General features: G+C 40.1%; 1 protein-coding gene across 4 annotated transcripts in view; it reads right to left on the bottom strand.

Moving 5' to 3' along the window:
- The window catches only part of IQGAP1 (IQ motif containing GTPase activating protein 1), a 165,018-nt gene that overhangs the window by 55,665 nt on the left and 90,996 nt on the right, over window positions 1-18,357 (bottom strand). For all 4 annotated transcript variants that reach the window (XM_011225695.3, XM_034667843.1, XM_034667842.1 and 1 more), the window contains 5 exons: window positions 13,162-13,318; window positions 11,496-11,573; window positions 7,162-7,238; window positions 1,718-1,785; window positions 444-557 (listed from right to left, as the gene is read on the bottom strand). In XM_011225695.3, the coding sequence (XP_011223997.2) occupies window positions 444-557; window positions 1,718-1,785; window positions 7,162-7,238; window positions 11,496-11,573; window positions 13,162-13,318 (494 nt within the window). The remainder of the gene's footprint in view (window positions 1-443; window positions 558-1,717; window positions 1,786-7,161; window positions 7,239-11,495; window positions 11,574-13,161; window positions 13,319-18,357) is intronic.

The raw sequence follows: 18,357 nt of genomic DNA, 5'->3' as shown, positions 1-18,357 counted from the left end.
AATGGCTCCCTGAATCCTGTAAGCCTAGTCTCTTCCTGGATGCAGAAAGCCACAGCTTTCCCTGTGATCCCGTGTCTGGGATGCTGAGTTTGGAATCTCACAGGGGTCTCAAAAAGATTCACAGAAGAGCCTTGCAAGGAGCAGATATTACAGAAATGTTCACCCTTGATCATCATGTAAATACCATTAAAAAAAAGAAAAAAAAAACCAAAAACCCAAAGAGGCACTGAAATGCAGAACTCACTTTCTAAATGCTTTCATTTTCATCAAAATCAATCACTTACTTCCTAATAACAATAGCACAAAAGACCGTAGCAGTGTTAAACTACCTCAACTGACCTAAGCTTGCTAGCAAAATTCCTAACGTCCAAGACCATCATAGTACGCATGACTGAAGGTGGTAGCAACAACCCCATCTGAACCCACAAAATTTCTCTGCTTACGTGCGGCTTCATCCACTGAGAGTTCGTTAGCGAGGATGCCCCCAATCTTGCTGAAGGCAGGCATCTGGATCCCGTACTTCTCCAGTTCAATCTTCATGTTGTTGATTTCCTCTTCTACAGGAAAAGGTGAAGACCCAGGCGAGCAAGTTAAGCACCTTTCCAGAACTCAGAGAAGGAAACATATTCCCCAACTACAAATGGGATAAAGTGGTGGCTACCTCCTAGGATTGTTATGAGGATTTAATGAGATGATATATGGAAAGCACTGAACATAGTACCTGGCACAAAGCATACGCTCAGTAGACAGTAACTATTATTACTATAATCAAGAGCATCAAAAGTAAGTGTAACATGAGAAACAGCCCCACAGAAAAGAGTTTCTCAAAACTACTACTTGTGGATTTCCTACAGTGAACTTATGAATGGAGCAGCTTTGAAGGGAGCTCAGCAACAATTAACCCATAAGCCAGCCAGATGTCTTTATACGCCAAGTCACTAGCCACTACTAAACCATTCTACTTCCAAGGCAGGAAGCCAAATGATAAAGAAAACAACATGTAAGGTTTGGCCCTTTGCCCCAGGTCTGGTGAACAACTTCCCCAGAAGGAAAAATGTCATAGATAAAAGTTTTATTAAATTTAAAATTCCCTAGGGGCGCCTGGGTGGCACAGCGGTTGGGCATCTGCCTTCCGCTCAGGGCGTGATCCCGGCTTTATAGGATCGAGCCCCACATCAGGCTCCTCCGCTATGAGCCTGCTTCTTCCTCTCCCACTCCCCCTGCTTGTGTTCCCTCTCTCGCTGGCTGTCTCTATCTCTGTCGAATAAATAAATAAAATCTTTTTAAAAAATAATAATAAATAAAAAATTTAAAATTCCCAAGTCTACAAAATAATGACCAGTTCAAAAGATTTGAATCTATATTACCCCTAACCAATATTACCGCTGTTCTTTTTCTCCCCAAGCCTCCATCTCTTCAAGCATCTGACAACAGCAAATACACATAGAATAAGGTAAACAAGCTAAATTTTTTAATTACGAAATTGTCACCTCTTGCTCTGCACACTGTAGATACTTGCTAAAATGAGAGAACAGAGTTTGAAATTCCAAGTGTAGCGGGCTTCTCAACACACCAGGAGAAGCAAATGACTTACACTTCTTTGATCTCTGTTGCCAGAGTGTTTTTAAAGCCCTATGTGTTTAAGATTGGTATTGTTGACTCTCCAGGCTATTTCCACATAAATCAAGCATTTCCTGCCAAGTTTGTAACTCCTTACCTGTGAAGTCAACCTTTCCATATAGGTCTTGAATCTGAGGAGCCAGGCCCAGTTTGAACAGGTACAAACTAGAAGACAAGATATGCAAAAGAGTTAGGCCTCCCAGCTGCACCCAGCTGGGGTTCTTAAATTAAAGGGGAAAGTCAGCATAAAGAACAAACACTCTGAACATACCCCTGGCATGCTACCATATTCCCCTTTGCAGTTACCATACTTTATCTCACAACCTTTTCTTAGTTTTACAATAAGTCACATAATGCAATGCAAAAAGCACTGGATATTTATAAAAGTGTCATGAAAATGACTGAAATAAAAAGTCTTATTTAAACTGAATTCATATTACTGATGGAAAAGTTTCAGGTAATTTATAAGTTTTAAATGAACATTATCTTATCTTTACTGTTTTAATAAAAATGGAAATCTATTCAACTTTGAATCCCATGAAGGCAGGAATAACAAAAGTCTTGTTCACCAATGTCTACCCAGAACCTGGCATATATTAATAAATAAACATTTCACAGATGGATAGATGGATAAGTAAATGTCTATAAGCCTGAATTAGCTTAACTGGATTCTAAGGACCTAGCAGATCAGAATCAACAAATTAGAAGTGTACTCGACAGGGATGGACATGAGCAAGACAATGACAGCCTAGCAATAAGGGAAAAAATAAAACACGCCTCAGAAACAGATCACAGAAACTCAACAGAGTGACCTACAGTTTTTGCAAATAATCTATAAACCTCAGTTTTATCTAAACACAAATGTGGATCATGAATATTACATTCATAGAATGATCAGAATTTAAATTGTATATAATAAACACAAATGTATAATCTAAAAAAAGTCAAGTATTCTGAAAATACTTTTGAATTTATACATTCAGAGTAGCTATTTTCTTAGATAAGCATAAGTATGAATCATATGTATATGATTTTTTTTAGAGTAAAATGCTCAAAATGGAACTATATAAAGTTCCTCTCACAAAAGATTTTAAATCTATTCAACAAATTTTCCAAAGCAAAATAGCCAATAACATTCTATACCTGTAATATGTCCCCATTACATATATTACTTCTCCCACATAATATGTCCCACCTGCATTCCAAATTAGTACAAATACTTTTCTTCAGGAATTTCTTCCTCTTTTATTTTTACTTAGAAAAAGTGGCTGCCACACTTCAGGAAATTTCAAGAATGTCACTTTTACAAGCCCAAGAAGAGTGAGTTCGCTTTTAAGGTCTTTCAATGGTAAATTAAAGTTGTGACGGTACCACTAGCTGCTATGAATAAAGTAGAGGAGAATCTAAGACTTGGCACTGTCTTTCTTTTATCTCATTTAATTATCGGGAATATTTTAAGGACATGCTGGAGTTACGAATATAACCATAATGGCCACTCAGACCCTCTTGCCCTGAACCGAGAGTACTCCACCTCAAAGTTTAAGCTTTCAATCCCATCAGTAAACACCCCTTTCCAATCTTTGCTCCTGTTCTCCCCCTGACGACTTTTACAAGTAACTGTTTGGTGCCTACAACAGTCAGCCTCCGATTGAGCTTAGCTACATTTTTCTTTTCTTTTTTCCTACTGAAGCTGTACTTTATAGCAATGGGGAAAAGGAGGCTGTGGATTCCTATTATCTTTGCTGCCTGCAGGGTAACCTCGAAGAAATCACTCCGCTCATCTCAAAGACTGTTTAATAAAGGCTCTAAACACAAACACAGCAGCTGCTTAGGAAATAGAATCTAGAATCTAGTACAGTCCACAATCCCTGATCTAAATTCTTTGGGCCAGATATGAATTTAGGATTTCTCAGGTATTAAAAAGGTTTTACAGTATATACAGTATTATATAATGTCTGTTTACTTAAGTATATACAATATTATAAAACATGCCAGCAAGCCTTGAGACAGCACCTCTAAACGAATACATTATTTTTCTGCAGAGAAACATACACATAATCACAGTAAGTAGACAAATATCCTAAATAACTTCAATTAATTCTGATCAGACTTTGCCAACAAATGAGTTGGAACCAAACTTAAATATAATTTTCAGCTTTTACATTTCTTCTGAATTTAGGATATAGGATTATGGGCCAATTTAATCCCCAAATCAGTTCTTATAAAGATAAAACATCAGAGGAAATGGAAATAAAGTATACAAATATATATGAAATAATAAAGAATTGGGGTCTTGGGGCACCCAGGTGGCTCAGTCAGTTAAGCGTCTGCCTTCAGCTCAGGTCATGATCCCAGGGTTCTGGGATCGAGCCCCACGTCGGCTCCCTACTCAGTGGGAGTCTGCTTCTCCCTCTCCCTCTGCAGCACCCCTGGTGTGCTCTCCCTCTCTCTAATAAAATAATTAGTTAAAAAAAGGAAAAAAAAGATTTGGGGTCTTATCTGAGGGTGGAGTGTAATCCAGAAAGTAATTTAGCAGGACTAAACAGGGTGACTATGTCTGGAGTAAAAAAGAAAGAAAGCAAGCCAGGAAGGGAGAAAACAGGAGGATAATGCTTTTCTGCTACTGCAAATCCAAAAGGAAGAAGGTACCTCACCCCACACCGTGAAGTGAGGAGCCTGCCTCGAACACTGTTGTACTACACGGTAAAGAAGAGCCTCCAAGCAGGTATAAACGGCCTACATATCAAAGGCAACCAACCCTTCAGGAAAAACACTCCAGGGAGGAAAGAAATCGTAAATCACCAACCAGAACACACTGCTCTGTATATAATTTCTAAGCACGGGTTGCATATTGAAGAGAAATGAGTAACAATAGCAGACTTCCTCCCTTTCCGATTCTGATAAAGGCACAGTTAATTCTTCATCTCTGAATGAGAATTGGGGGCCTGGGACCCAGGTTACATTGCAGAGAGCCATAGCTGCAGAACACACAGAGAGGAGTTCTGCCAGCTCGGCCTCTTGCCTGCCAAGTTCAGATATCCATTGTAGATACAACCTTCACAAGGTTATCAACACAGACAGACCTCACTGTAACACTGAGCCAATCATAATACTCAGAATTAATCTGATTTTGGCTCACACACATATATTTGAAATTGCTACAATCTGAACATTCCCGGAGATATCACCCACTCCTAAATATTTTTTTAAAATTCTGATGTTACTCTTGTTTGTCCAGTGTTATGCCACATACTTTGGAGGGAAGAAAAAGAAATGTAAGGCATGACCTCTGTCCCTAAGATGCTAATAATGTAATAGAGAGAAAGACAGTAAACATATAAAAGAAACAATAGAACTAAGAAACAAAGAGTTTAGACAAAGGAGTGAGCTGGAGTCAATGGAAATCACAAAACTCCACCAAGAAGGTGGGAACTGAATTAAAACATGACTGGATACACTGAGACATACATGAAGAGTCATTTGATAAAAGAAAGTACCATTTCCTTTTTTCATTTACAGGGCAGAAAATATCCCCTTGAGCTAGAGAATGGGAAGAAAGATTGGTTACAAAGTATGATTCTGACACAAACATTTATTGACCACCTACTATGTGCTAGGCATCTAAGTACTAGAGACACAAAGATAAAGAGTAACAGAAATCGGTCTTGCCCCCAAGGAGTCTACAGAAAGCAAGCAGCAAGAACTAATAACCAGAGTAGGATGTAAAAACCCTATACTTGAAGTAAGAGGTATGTGTAAATACTAGAAGAGCACAAAGATAGGAAGGAGCTAATTCTGTCTGAGGGAGAAAAAGTAAAAGAAGGTATCCATGAACCTGGCATTCCACAGTAGCAGCTGGAGAACACGCATTGAACTAGGGAGTAAAAGGGCATTCAGGCAGCGAAAACAGAATAACCAAAGGCACGGGAGTGTGGCTGTGCATTAGTCCTTGGCTACATGCTTTCTTTTGTGGGTTTCACACGGGTTCCAGGGATCCCAAGTGTCTGGCACATGTTCAATCAAACTGCAGACAACAGGGTTCTCACGGGTCAATATGATACATATATTCATATACATAATTAACATTTATTAAGCACACATAAAGGATGCCCTATAAAATGGGCAGCCTGAGCAAAGAAACCCCATCCGTATATCCCGTTGACTTCTGCCACCTTCTCGTTTAGCCCTATGGATTTGCACCACTCTGGTATGGTGCTATCACATCTCCTAAACCCCACCCTCCCTCCACACACATCACCTCTTCCTCCCAATACAGTACTTTGCTGATTCTAAGAGCCAAGGGCCTGAAATTTAGCCATCTTCCAAATTTACTATGAAATTATGAAAAAATTATACTTTGTTTCAGTTCCTATTTGTCATATTTGTTTGGCATAACCATTACTTAACAAATAAATGGCTTGGTGAGGACCTAGAAAACTAAATAAATTAAAAATCAACTATTTGATAGTTGCTGACATTATTTGAAAATGTTGATAAAGTTTAATTATACTACTAAAGTATTAAGACATGGTGAGTGTATTTTGTAATTCAGCTACTGGCTTGTGACAAAACAGTAAACACTGAAAGTTTTGAAATGTAAGTACTTTTTGTAATTTTTAATGAGATTTTAATTAAAAAGAAAGGAACTGCATCCCGGCTGAAATGCACAGTTCACAGAAACACTAGATCAACGATGAAAGACTATTCTATGTTTTCAGAGCCAAATTATCTGCTATTATGGGGATAAATAAATCCCTTCTCCCTACTCCCTAGAAAAACACAGCTGTTTCTCACCATTTGTTAAGACAACAGTATCCTATTCTATTTGGAAATCCTGAAGCTAATACAAAAGTTTTTTCATTACACCATGGACAAAAAGCTATATATTCAATTTAGATATTATTCCTAAACTGCTTTTTTAAATTGAGATAGAACTGACATATAACATTACACTAGTTTCAGGGGGACAACATAATGATTCAATAATGTATATATTGCAAAATGATCACCTAAGTTTCACTAACATCCACCACCACAGAGTTACAGATTCTTTCCCTGTGCTGAGAAATTTTTTTAAGGATATATTTATTTAATTTAGAGAGAGAGAGAGAGAGAGAGAGAGAGAGTGCTTGAGCGGGGTGGGGGGAGGGACAGAGGGAGAGAGAGAAGGGAAGCAGATGCCCCCCACCCCCCGAGTGGGGAACCTGATGCAGGGCTCGATCCCAGGACCCTCAAGATCACAACCTGAGCTGAAACCAAGAACTAGATGCTGAACTGACTGAGCCACCCAGGCGCCACACGCTGAGAACTTTTAAGATCTACTCTCTTAGCAACTTTCAAGCATACACTACACCATTATTAACTAAAATCCCCATGCAGTACGTTACATCCCCAGGACTTAGTTATTTTATAGCTAGAAGTCTATAATTTTTGACCCCCTTTACCCATTTTGTTGGCCCCCAAATCCCCACCTCCGGCAACTTAGCAATCTGTTCTCTGTGTCTATGTACACTGTTTATTTTACCAAGAAAATCTGATTACCTGAGTGCATGGATACAGTAGATACATCTTGGCATGTTTTTTCGATCATAGATATCTGTAGTTTCTGGGTAAAAAATCTGAGGAAGAATAAAAGAAGCGGATTAAGGTAACAATCCACTGGATCATTCACCAATCACCAATTATACAAATAAAACAATTAGAAAACATTATTGGCATTCAGCAAGTAACTTCCTTAGGGGGAAGAGACAATTCATCCTAAGTAATGCAAGGAACAAAATGCTATAAAACAGAACAAGAAGCACTAGTTGGAAGAGCCTTATTAGGTTAACCCACCAAATTTCACCAGGTATGTGAAAGTGATGTGCTCACTGCAGACTCAGACATGGGCAGATGACACCCAGCTCTCGTGCAGTTTAAACCACTGGCAAATGCAGGAAGCGCTGAAGGACGGCAATCTGCTCGGTTACTGTCTATCATGCCTCAACTCAAAAATAACTCAACAATGAACACTGACTCAGGTGCTTTCAGTTGTGTGAACTACTACATTTAGAAAAAAAAAAAACCTACAAAATATTAAAATGTGTTATATGCAGGGATGCCTGGCTGGCTCAGCTGGCAGAGTGTGCGACTCTATCTCCAGGTTGTGAGTTCAAGCCCCACATTAGCACAGAGATTACTTAAAAATAAAATCCTTTTTTTAAAAATGTGTTACATGCTTGGGAAAAGAGAAAAGATACACAGATCAAGTAGATGAAATAGAGGATATGTATCGGAATGTGGAAGACCAGTGGTTCTCCTGGGTAGCACTTGCCACAAATAATCAATTACTTGTGTTATTATCTGCTTGACTACATGCTACATGAAGGCAGGGACCAGGTCTATGCAGTTCGCTGCCATATCTTCAATGCTAAGCCTAGAGCCAAGGTCAAGGAAGGGGTTCTACATGCAATGAATTAATGAATGAGGTTGAATAGGAACATAGCAGGTTTAGATTGAGTATAACCTTGAATTCCAAGATCAATCTTCATGGTGATGTGGCATCACGCAATTCATTCTAAAGGAGGTGACAGTGGTCCGGAGAAGTGAAAGACTGAATTTTGAGTCCATCAGAAGAATCTGGATGAGCAGTAAAAGGAAGTAGGAAGAGTCCTGCAGCACCGTGTGCCTGTTAGAGCCCTAGACACATCTTGCTTGTTTGTTTTCACGCTTTTTCCTCAATGCCTACGGCTCTCGACTAAAAAGAACTGCCTCAAGAACATCCCCCCAAGAGATGGGATGTACCAGAATCATCTTTTTTTTTTTTTTTATAATTTTTCAAACTCTGCATGCTCACTTTCCAAGATGGAGACGTCAGCGTCTCCTGAAACGTGAAGATCACGGTCACATTGAGCCATCCTTCCCGAAAACAGTGCAGAATACAGTTTAGAAAGTAACAGATAAACACGGTTGGGTAGGGTAGGATGCAATCAGATTATGAGGACCTTGAAAGTCAGACAAGTTTGAACTTGATATGCAAGCCCCAGAGAAGTCCTAGCTCTGGAGCCAAGGATAAAAACAGGGCCTCAGGAAGATCTGACTGGAGACAGGACACAGGCTACATTGAACTGCGGAGAAATTGAAGCTAAGGAGGCAGGCTGATAACCCCTCTCAACAGATAAAAGAAACATTTCAAATACATGAGGAAGGCTTGGGACATAACTGTATTTAGGAGTTCAAAGTAACCTCAAGATTCTGAGACGGGATGACTGGGGAAATGAGGACAGGCTACCATTTAGTATAGAGGAGGGGAGGTTCACTTGGGGGAAAAGGAAGGTTTACTTTCAGATAGGAGGAAGTCTAGCTAATAGAAAACAAGAACTGTCTGGCAGCCATGTGAAGACAATGTGTTTCTCTTATAGAAAAGTCTTCAAAATAACTGAAACCATGAGAACAAGAATGTAGCTAAAATAAGGACTGCATCTTAAGGAACCCCACCACTAGGATATGGGAGGTAGAACACATAAGGAAGACGGAGGAGAAGCTGAGCAGGTTAAAAACAACTTAAAAATCAAAGTCAAGGGGTGCATGGCTGGCTCAATCGGGAAAGCATGTGACTCTTGATCTTGGAGTTGTGAATTCAAGCCCCACACTGGGTGTAGAGATTACTTAAAAATAAAATTTAGGGGCGCCTGGGTGGCACAGTGGTTAAGCGTCTGCCTTCGGCTCAGGGCGTGATCCCGGCGCTGTGGGATCGAGCCCCATGTCAGGCTCCTCCGCTGTGAGCCTGCTTCTTCCTCTCCCACTCCCCCTGCTTGTGTTCCCTCTCTCGCTGGCTGTCTCTATCTCTGTCGAATAAATAAATAAAATCTTTTTTAAAAAATTAAAAAAATTAAAAATAATAAAATTTAAAAAAAAATCAAAGTGTCAAAATCACAGAATAGTTCCTGGAAGAGGTGGCCAACAGGACCAATTATAAATAAAAAGACAAAAGGGATAAGAACCAAAAACTTACCCAATTAAGTTTCTATAATTAGCCTATATGTACCACAGTAAGAGATTAGGGAAGACATCCCTGTAAACACGATATATGTATTATCAATTATATATCATACATTATATCATGGGCAACAATTTTTAGGCTAAGTATCATTAGTCCACATTACTCAAGTCTTCTGGACCTAAATCATGTAGAGTGGACATTCCAAGGCTGACAGCCATGACAGCCCTGTTGTCCCTGAAAGCCTTTGGGGAATTCTACGCTTGTTGCAATTGTGGTCCAGGACAATATACTACCATTAGTAAACAAGATAAGTAGTAAAATTAAATCATTAAAAAAGCATTTTGTAGTAACAATACTACTAGTAATAGCACATATTAACAAAGCTCTTAGTACCATTTAAAAGAGGTTAAATCATCACTGCCCATCAGGCATACTGCTTAAGAGAAAGGTACAAATACAGGCCAAGCAGGTGTTAAGAACTTCACACACTGCATTTCCTGATATTTGTGGCCCTAACTCTCAAACCTACCAGCGAGAGGAAGAGAGCTTCAGCACTTTGCTCTGAAAAAAAGAGGACAAAGGCTAGTCTTCTGCAAAGACTTGGCTCTGGATTTAACTCAATTCATAACACAGATATGCAAAACTGAGCTCCACGCTATGCTAAATCCCAAATTTCATCTCCCAGTGGTCCTAGCCACTTTCTGATCCTCCCCATCTCACTTTTTTCAATCTTTCTTTGGTTACAAAAATTTAGACTCTACAGGAAGTTATAAAGAAAATAAAAACTGCTCCTTAATGCAATCACACAGAAATGAAAACTGTCACCTCCTTACAGACTGTTCCCAAGAATACTCACTTTTACACAAAAATAGTGACCTCACCTTAGCCAGAACACAAACTCCCATAACCCTAGCCTGTTTAGGGTTTTCCCCCCCCACATAACACCTCACAGACAACTTCCTTTGTCTGTACAGATTAGTATCATCCTTTCTAATGGCTGTGCTAGAGTTTGACGGGCTGCAGCACAGTTAATGTCCCCACTGAAGGAACATGTGGTTGCTATCAATTTCTTCTGTTCTAAGCAATGCTTGAAAACCATTATGTGCCCATCTTTTCGGGCTTGTCTGATGTGGGGGGAGGGATAAATTCCTATAAGCAGAATTCTTAGGCCAAAGGATATGGAAAACAAACAAGATGTCCACGCCTCTTAGAGTTGACAATAAAGCATGGCCTTCCGTGTTCAAGACAGGATGGCAAGAGGGCAGTGCAGGGGCCAGAGATGGCAATTTCGCCAAGAGTGGCACTAAATAAAATAAACTCCTGAGCAGAACACTGGAGGACGCACATGCACTCCAAGCCCATTCAACTGTACGCCTGCAGGTCCAGCACACCCACTGTACCCTCAAGAAGGACTACAGCCATCACCAAAACAAGATATGAAAAGTAATTGCCATCATATTGCCTCTACAATTTGAAACATAAAATAATAGCCCATTACGCTCTCTTACAGATAGAGGAATACTCTGCAGCTGGAAAATGACACTTCTAAAATATTTCCTTATATTTCCTAAAGTCAAATTTTAACGTAACAACTTTGTGAATAAATAAAAACACTGAATTGTGTACTTTAAAAAGGTGGATTTCATGGCATGTGGATTTTAATGTAAGTCTACAGTTTGATGTAGTAAAAGTCAATATCATAGGGAATTTCTCTAGGGTGAGATGAAGCAGGGATGAGGACTATAAAAGAGGAAAACAGAAGAAAGAGATCTTTAGTACTTAAAAAGAAAGAAAATCATCAAAGATTCAATTGAGAATAATTTTACAGGCAGAATGAGAACTATGTACCAAAACAGCCTATCTAAGCCAGGACTCTGAATATCACATACATTACCTTAGGCAATCCAATCTCATCCATGGCATTCAACCACTGAATCACATTATCAGTATGTCTAAAGTGCAGGCCAGTTGCCTAGAACAAATAAGAGACAATTAGGCACTGTTGGCAATATTGAAGCAAATACTAAATAAAGACTCTCTTTGCAAAAGTTTCTTTATGATACTTTGCAAGTTCCCCTTAAATTGAAGGTCTATAGCATTATGTTCACATTCCAATCCTAAAAAGCCAAATCCACATCTCAGCTCCCTTCCATTGAGAACCACCTGGAGAATCTTCCTGTATAATGTGCTCTACAGAACACAGTCTTTGGAAATTCAATTATCCTGGATTCAATCCCTGGCTTGGCTGTCTACTGGTGACACTGAGCAAGTGGCTTCACCTCTTTGAGCTTTGTCATCTGTAACACCTACTTTACATGTTTGTTGCAATGAAATGGGAAAAAGCACATAAAGCACTCAGGGTGGTATCTGTCAGGTAGAAAATACAAACTGACAGATATCATTAACTATATTAATCAGGGTTTTCATACTACACACACAAATATCCCCCTCTAAACCTCTAGGTCTGTTATTTTACAGAAAGATTTATTCTCCGGGCAGGACTACTGTTTCTACTGCCACATAGTCTCCATTCCTGTCTCAAATGTCTTGTTGCTCAGGGCGCCTGGGTGGCTCAGGCAGCTGAGCGTCTGACTCTAGGTTTTGGCTCAGGTCATGACCCAGGGTCATGGGATGCAACCCCACATTGGGCTCCACTGGGAGTCTGCTTGAGATTCTCTCCCTCTGTCCCTCCCCCTGCTCATGCTAGCTCTCTCTCTTAAAAATAAATAAATCTCTTTAAATGAATGAGCGAACGTCTTGCTGCTCTGTCCCACATTGCATAGTGCTCCACGGAGCAGCTTCAAAATTGTCTTCAGAAAAGGAAAGTTTCTCTTTGGGATGTTAATTTTGGTTCAGGACCTACATCCTCCTTGTTGTCCTTTGAATATAAACATAAAACACAAACCATAAAAACTTCTTTTGATTCTGTCTTCATCCTTAGCTCATTCTGAGCTCTGGCCCAACTCCTACAGTCGACCTGCTTACATCTGCTCTTGGTTTTGCAAGCTTCCACTACCTTTTACACTCGTCCTTTTCCAAATACTGCTCATAGGAAAGCTCCCCCAGAACAAATTTTGGTCCTTGTCAACATCCCAACTTGATTTTTCTTTTTCAGGGCCCTGGGCCACAAGAATCAAAGTCTCTCACTTACCTTGATTTCCTGAAATTGGACTGCTCTCCCAATTTACCTCGAATTTTAATATCACAGGGGGACCTTTTATTCCCCTAGAGTTGCGTTGCTATTGCTTTCAGTTTGCCAACACACTCAATGCTTAAAGTTGTAACTCCCCCTAGTTACTTCCTCTCCCTCTAAGAAATAAAAAATTCATTAAGGACCATGAAGATTTCTATACATACACCATCACAGGAACTGTATCAAAAATACAGATAGCCCCCTTTTACGACTATACCTGACTTTGCACTATCTTCTCCATTCTGCCAGGTGTTTTATTTTGATAGAACAAACACACACATATTTCTCAATAAACTCTTACACAGGATAAAGTCCACTAATCTTCTAAGTTTATGGAAATTTAAGCCCCAAGCAAGGAAGGACTCACCTTGTATCTGGTCTGCTCTCGATCGTAAATTTTCTTCAAGGACACCACTTTGGGAGAGAAGAAGTTTCCTAGTTTGGCAAGGTAGACCCCATTCCTCAGCCCCTCCTCCAGTTCTGTGGTGGGAGGCAGGTCTTCTCCGAGGCACGCCTCCATCCACCTGCACGAAAGGGGAGAGGATATGAGAAGAGAAGGAAGGTCTGATTCCCTCCCTTAAGAGATTCTGAGCCTCATTTCTATTCTCCTTGGAAGAGTTTAAGTTCCACGTAAGTGATGCTCTTTTAACATCCAATTTCACACACATCCTTGTCCTGATCCAGTCAGATCTCAGAGGCAAGGAACTTATGAAAACTCCCAAGCATTAAGGCCACCTTCTTCTCTACCCTGGTTTCTTTTGTGGCAGCAGAGCCAGCTTGCTCCCAGGCTCCAACTGCCCAGAAACCTGGGGACCTAACTCTAAGTTACTCCTGCAGAACCCCTAAGAAAAGCCATTTGTAACTGAAGCCAGCACTTCAACTGTTCAAAAATTCAAATGTATTGATGTTCTCTTCCAGTTTCAGAATCCACAGAGAATTTCTAGGTTCAGATTTTAAGGCTATTTGGGGGTTACATGAATAGTCAATTATCTCAGCTAAAATACGGAAGGAAATTGCCAATGGAAGCAGTAAGAATGAATGCGTGTTTTTCAGGTGGGGAAGGAAACTGTATTTCCCCCCTAAAACATCTCTCAAGAGATTTCAGGGAGGCTCAAGATAAAACAACGCATATCTGCATATATTTTCTACCAACAGAAATGTAGTTAACTAAAAATCATTTAAGCCAATGGTTTGGTTTTTTTAAAGATTATATTTATTTATCTGAGAGAGAGAGAGAGAGAGAGAGAACAAGAGTGGGGCGGGGGGTGCAGAGAGGCAGAGGCAGAGGGAGAAGCAGATTCCCCACTGAGCAGGGAGGCTGATGCGGGGCTCATCTCAGGACCCTGAGATCATGACCTGAGCCAAAGGCAGACGCTTCACCGAATGAGCCACCCAGGTATCCCCATATGCATTTTTATGTAATCCTTTTATTAATAAAATTGCTTGAAGGATATACAACAGACCTTAAATTTATGATACTTCTATAAATTGTTCCTTTTATAATTCAGAATTGACTTTCCTATATTAATTCTAACTTTCCAAACTGAGGTTACTACTCAGAATTTTTACAAAATAGTAAGGAAAAGGAACAATTTCCCTGTGTTTCTCAAGTTCTATAAATAGTTATAATATGTACTAAGTAAATACTGGCTGGGTGTACACATGGGACAGAGAATTTTCTGATCATTCCCTACACCCAATGATAAAAAGTTGTTACCTCTGGCTTTTCCTTCAGGTCGCAGAACTTAAATGTTACGGCAGCAGGGAGAGGGGGGGTGTGTGGGGGATGACAAATGAGTTTTCTGGAAGAGTTGCCATAGTAGTTAAATTAGATACCAATTGGTAAGAGCTACAAAATCCAAGAGCCCAAAGACGAGAGGGCAATTTGGAAATGAATGTGGGCCGCTGGTATGGAAAACAGTTGTAGTCCAAGGACACATGACTATAATCAGCCCTCCAATATTTTATTGCTAAAAAGGATATGGCAAACAGCTCCTGGCAACCCCAGCTCTCAGGGGACAGTCTAACTTGTGTTCTCATTAACAGAAACAAACCTAGAACTGCAGTCTAAGCCAAAAACAGCCCTTTGCCATGTAATGAGGAAAAAATTACTTACCTTCTCCTCAAAACAAGGTAAACACATAGGGAAGACTATGGATAAACAGCACAGTGCATGCTCTTGCCTTGAATCCCAGCTAGCTGCCAAAGGCGTTTCACTCTCCTCTAAGTCACAACGTCAAAATCAAAGTAAAAGGAGGGACCACGGCGACATCTCCCACAAGCCTTTATCCTTGCTTTCCCTAGGCAAACTGCTATAAAACAGTCCGATTAATAGCTAGACTTACAAGTTTTGTATAATGGAACAGAATACCTTGCCCATCACCGAAATGTCAGGCCAGAAGAAGAGCCAACTGTGATCTGATGGAAAGGGGTAAGGGAGAGCTAGAATAAACAGGCAAAATACAAAGTGTCTCTCAGCTGCCCCAAACCCAAAGCTGACCTCCAAATTACCACACATGGTGTGGTGACCTCTGTCTCACAACAGAGTATCACCTGGCTCGTTTATAAGAATAAGTTAAAAAAATAAAATAAAATACGTTAAATCAGGACCAAATTACTTTGAAAAATTAAGAGCACTAAGTAGGGTGCTATGTTACTCTAATTTTTAATATTTGCAGATGTCTAGATTCTACTATAATCCCAAGAAGATACAACAAACCCTCCCTTCTGTCCTCTACAGCGCATCTGAGATTTCCCCCTCTGCCCCTAAACCACGAATCACAAGATAATAGGCAGGAACTTAAAAAACTTCTAGAGCAAATCCCTTTTTTTAAAATATAATAATTCATATTCATTAAATTATTAGACATTTCTCAATATTTTATGAATATTTTCTATGTTACTATATAATTTCTGAAGACTAAGTTACACAAAAATTCTACCAAGTGCTTAATTGGCCACCTATGTTGACCCTTATGTCACTTCCAAATAGTTTCAACTATTAAATAATACTGCAAGGAACACCTTTGTGCACAATGTTCTGCTGTATTTAGAATTAATTCCTAAGGAAAGGACCTTAGACGTCTAACTCCAAAACAAAAAAATTATAAACATTAAAGAAACTTTTTTTATTGTTCAAAAGCTACCCAAAGTCTATACCTACTTGTACAACTCCCTCATTTCACAAGTATAAGGTCTATCTATCCAAGGTCAACCCCTAGCGGGTGGCAAAGGCTGAAGAACAGGACCCTGACTCCTAGTTAAGAATCCTCCTCACGGGGCGCCTGGGTGGCTCAGTCGTTACGCGTCTGCCCTCGGCTCAGGGTGTGATCCCAGAGTCCTGAGATCGGGCCCCACATCAGGCTCCTCTGCTGGGAGCCTGCTTCTTCCTCTCCCACTCCCTCTGCCTGTGTTCCCTCTCTCACTGGCTGTCTCTCTGTCAAATGAGTAAATAAAATCTTAAAAAAAAAAAAGAATCCTCCTCACTAGACCCCACGTCACTCCAAAAACCTAACAGGGCTGAGCCCCACATGGCGGAATAAACAGGGCAAAGTGTCAGATACCCCATACAGGAAGAAGTCTTAATATCTCTCCACATTCTGTCCACTAAATAGGGTTTTAAATATTTAAGTCCACACTGATTTTCAACTCAGACACAAAGCTTTTGTATAAAACATAAGCATATAATTTAGCTTTATAAATACATTTTATTTTTTTAAGATTTTATTTCTAAGTAATCTCTTTTTTAAGATTTTATTTCTAAGTAATCCTAACGTGGGGCTCAACCTGCGATCAACCCTGAGATCAAGTCACATGCTCTATCAAATGAGCCAGCCAGGTGCCCCTTGCTTTTTAAATACATTTTTAAATAAATCTATGCACAGATCCCTACCTTACATCATACACAAAAATCAACTTAAAATGGATTACAGACTTGAACGTAAGACCTGAAACTATACACTCCTAGAAGAAAATATTGGAGGTAAGCTCCTTAACATCAGCTTTGGCAATGGTATTTTTGGATTTGACACCAGAAGCAAAGGCATCAAAAGCAAAAATAAACAGAAGTGGGGGCGCCTGGGTGGCACAGCGGTTGGGCGTCTGCCTTCGGCTCAGGGCGTGATCCCGGCGTTGTGGGATCGAGCCCCACATCAGGCTCCTCCGCTGTGAGCCTGCTTCTTCCTCTCCCACTCCCCCTGCTTGTGTCCCTCTCTCGCTGGCTGTCTCTATTTCTGTCAAATAAATAAATAAAATCTTTAAAAAAAAATAAATAAATAAATAAAATAAACAGAAGTGGAACTACGCCAAACTTAAAAGCTTCTGCACAGGCAAAGGAAACCATCAACAAAAGGAAAAGGTAACCTAAGAAATGGAAGAAAGTATCTGCAAATCATGTATCCGATAAAAGGTTAATATCCAAAATATATAAAGAATTCATATAACTCAACAGCAAAAAACCAAACAATCCAATTTACAAATGGGCAGAGGAACTGAACAGATATTCTTCCAAAGAAGACATACAAAAGGTGCTAATCGTGAGGGAAATGCAAATCAAAACTTCAATGAGACATCACCTCACACTTACTAGAACAGCCATCATCAAAAGGAGAAGAGACAACAAGTGTTGGGAAAGATGTGAAGAGACCCTGTGTGCACTACTGGTGGATTGCAAACTGGTGCAGCCACTAAGGAGAAATGTGGAGGCTCCTTAAAAAATTAAAAATAGGACTGCGTATGATCCAGCAATCCCCAATGCTGGGTACACAAAGGAAATGAAAGCAGGTTGTCAAAGAGATGTCAGCACTCCCATGTTCACTGCAGCATTATTCACAATAGTCAAGATAAGGAAAAAAGGTAAGTGCCCATCAACAGATGAATGGATACAAAAGATGTGACACACGTGCGTGCGCACACACACTGGCCTATTATTCAGCCATGAGAAAGAAGGAAATCCTGCCATTTGTGACAACACAGATGAACCTGTGGCCATTATACTTCATGGTATTGCTTATATATGAAATCTAAAAAAACAAAACTCAGAAATACAGTCGAAAAGTAGCTGCCATGGGCTAAGGGGTAAAGGAAATGGGGAGAGGTTGGCAAAAGGGTACAAACTTTCAGCTGTAAGAGAGTACAGTCTGAGGCTCTAATGTAAAACACCGTGACTACTGTTGATCACATGTTTGCGTAAGTTTAATTCACCAAGAGAGTAGAACTTGAATGTTCTCACAAAAACAAAACAAAACCTAAACCTTTCATAATGTATATGTATAACAAATCACCACAGTGTATACTTTATTTTTTTGGTACACTTCAAATAGCTTACACTTTTATACGTTAATTATACCACAATAAAGCTAAAATTAAAAAGTAAATAAACCTAGGGGCGCCTGGGTGGCCCAGTCAGTTAAGCACCTGCCTTAGACTCAGGTCATGATCCTGGGGTCCTGGGATGGAGGAGCCCGAGGTTTTGGGCTCCCTGCTCAGTGGGGAGTCCGCTTCTCCCCCTCCTTTGCCCCTCCCCCAGCTTGAGGACAGGCGCACGCGCGTGCGCACGCTCTCT

Source organism: Ailuropoda melanoleuca, chromosome 9, assembly GCF_002007445.2.
Source record: "Ailuropoda melanoleuca isolate Jingjing chromosome 9, ASM200744v2, whole genome shotgun sequence".
In the NCBI taxonomy this organism is placed as follows: domain Eukaryota; kingdom Metazoa; phylum Chordata; class Mammalia; order Carnivora; family Ursidae; genus Ailuropoda; species Ailuropoda melanoleuca.
This window is presented reverse-complemented; position numbering and strand designations above follow the sequence as displayed.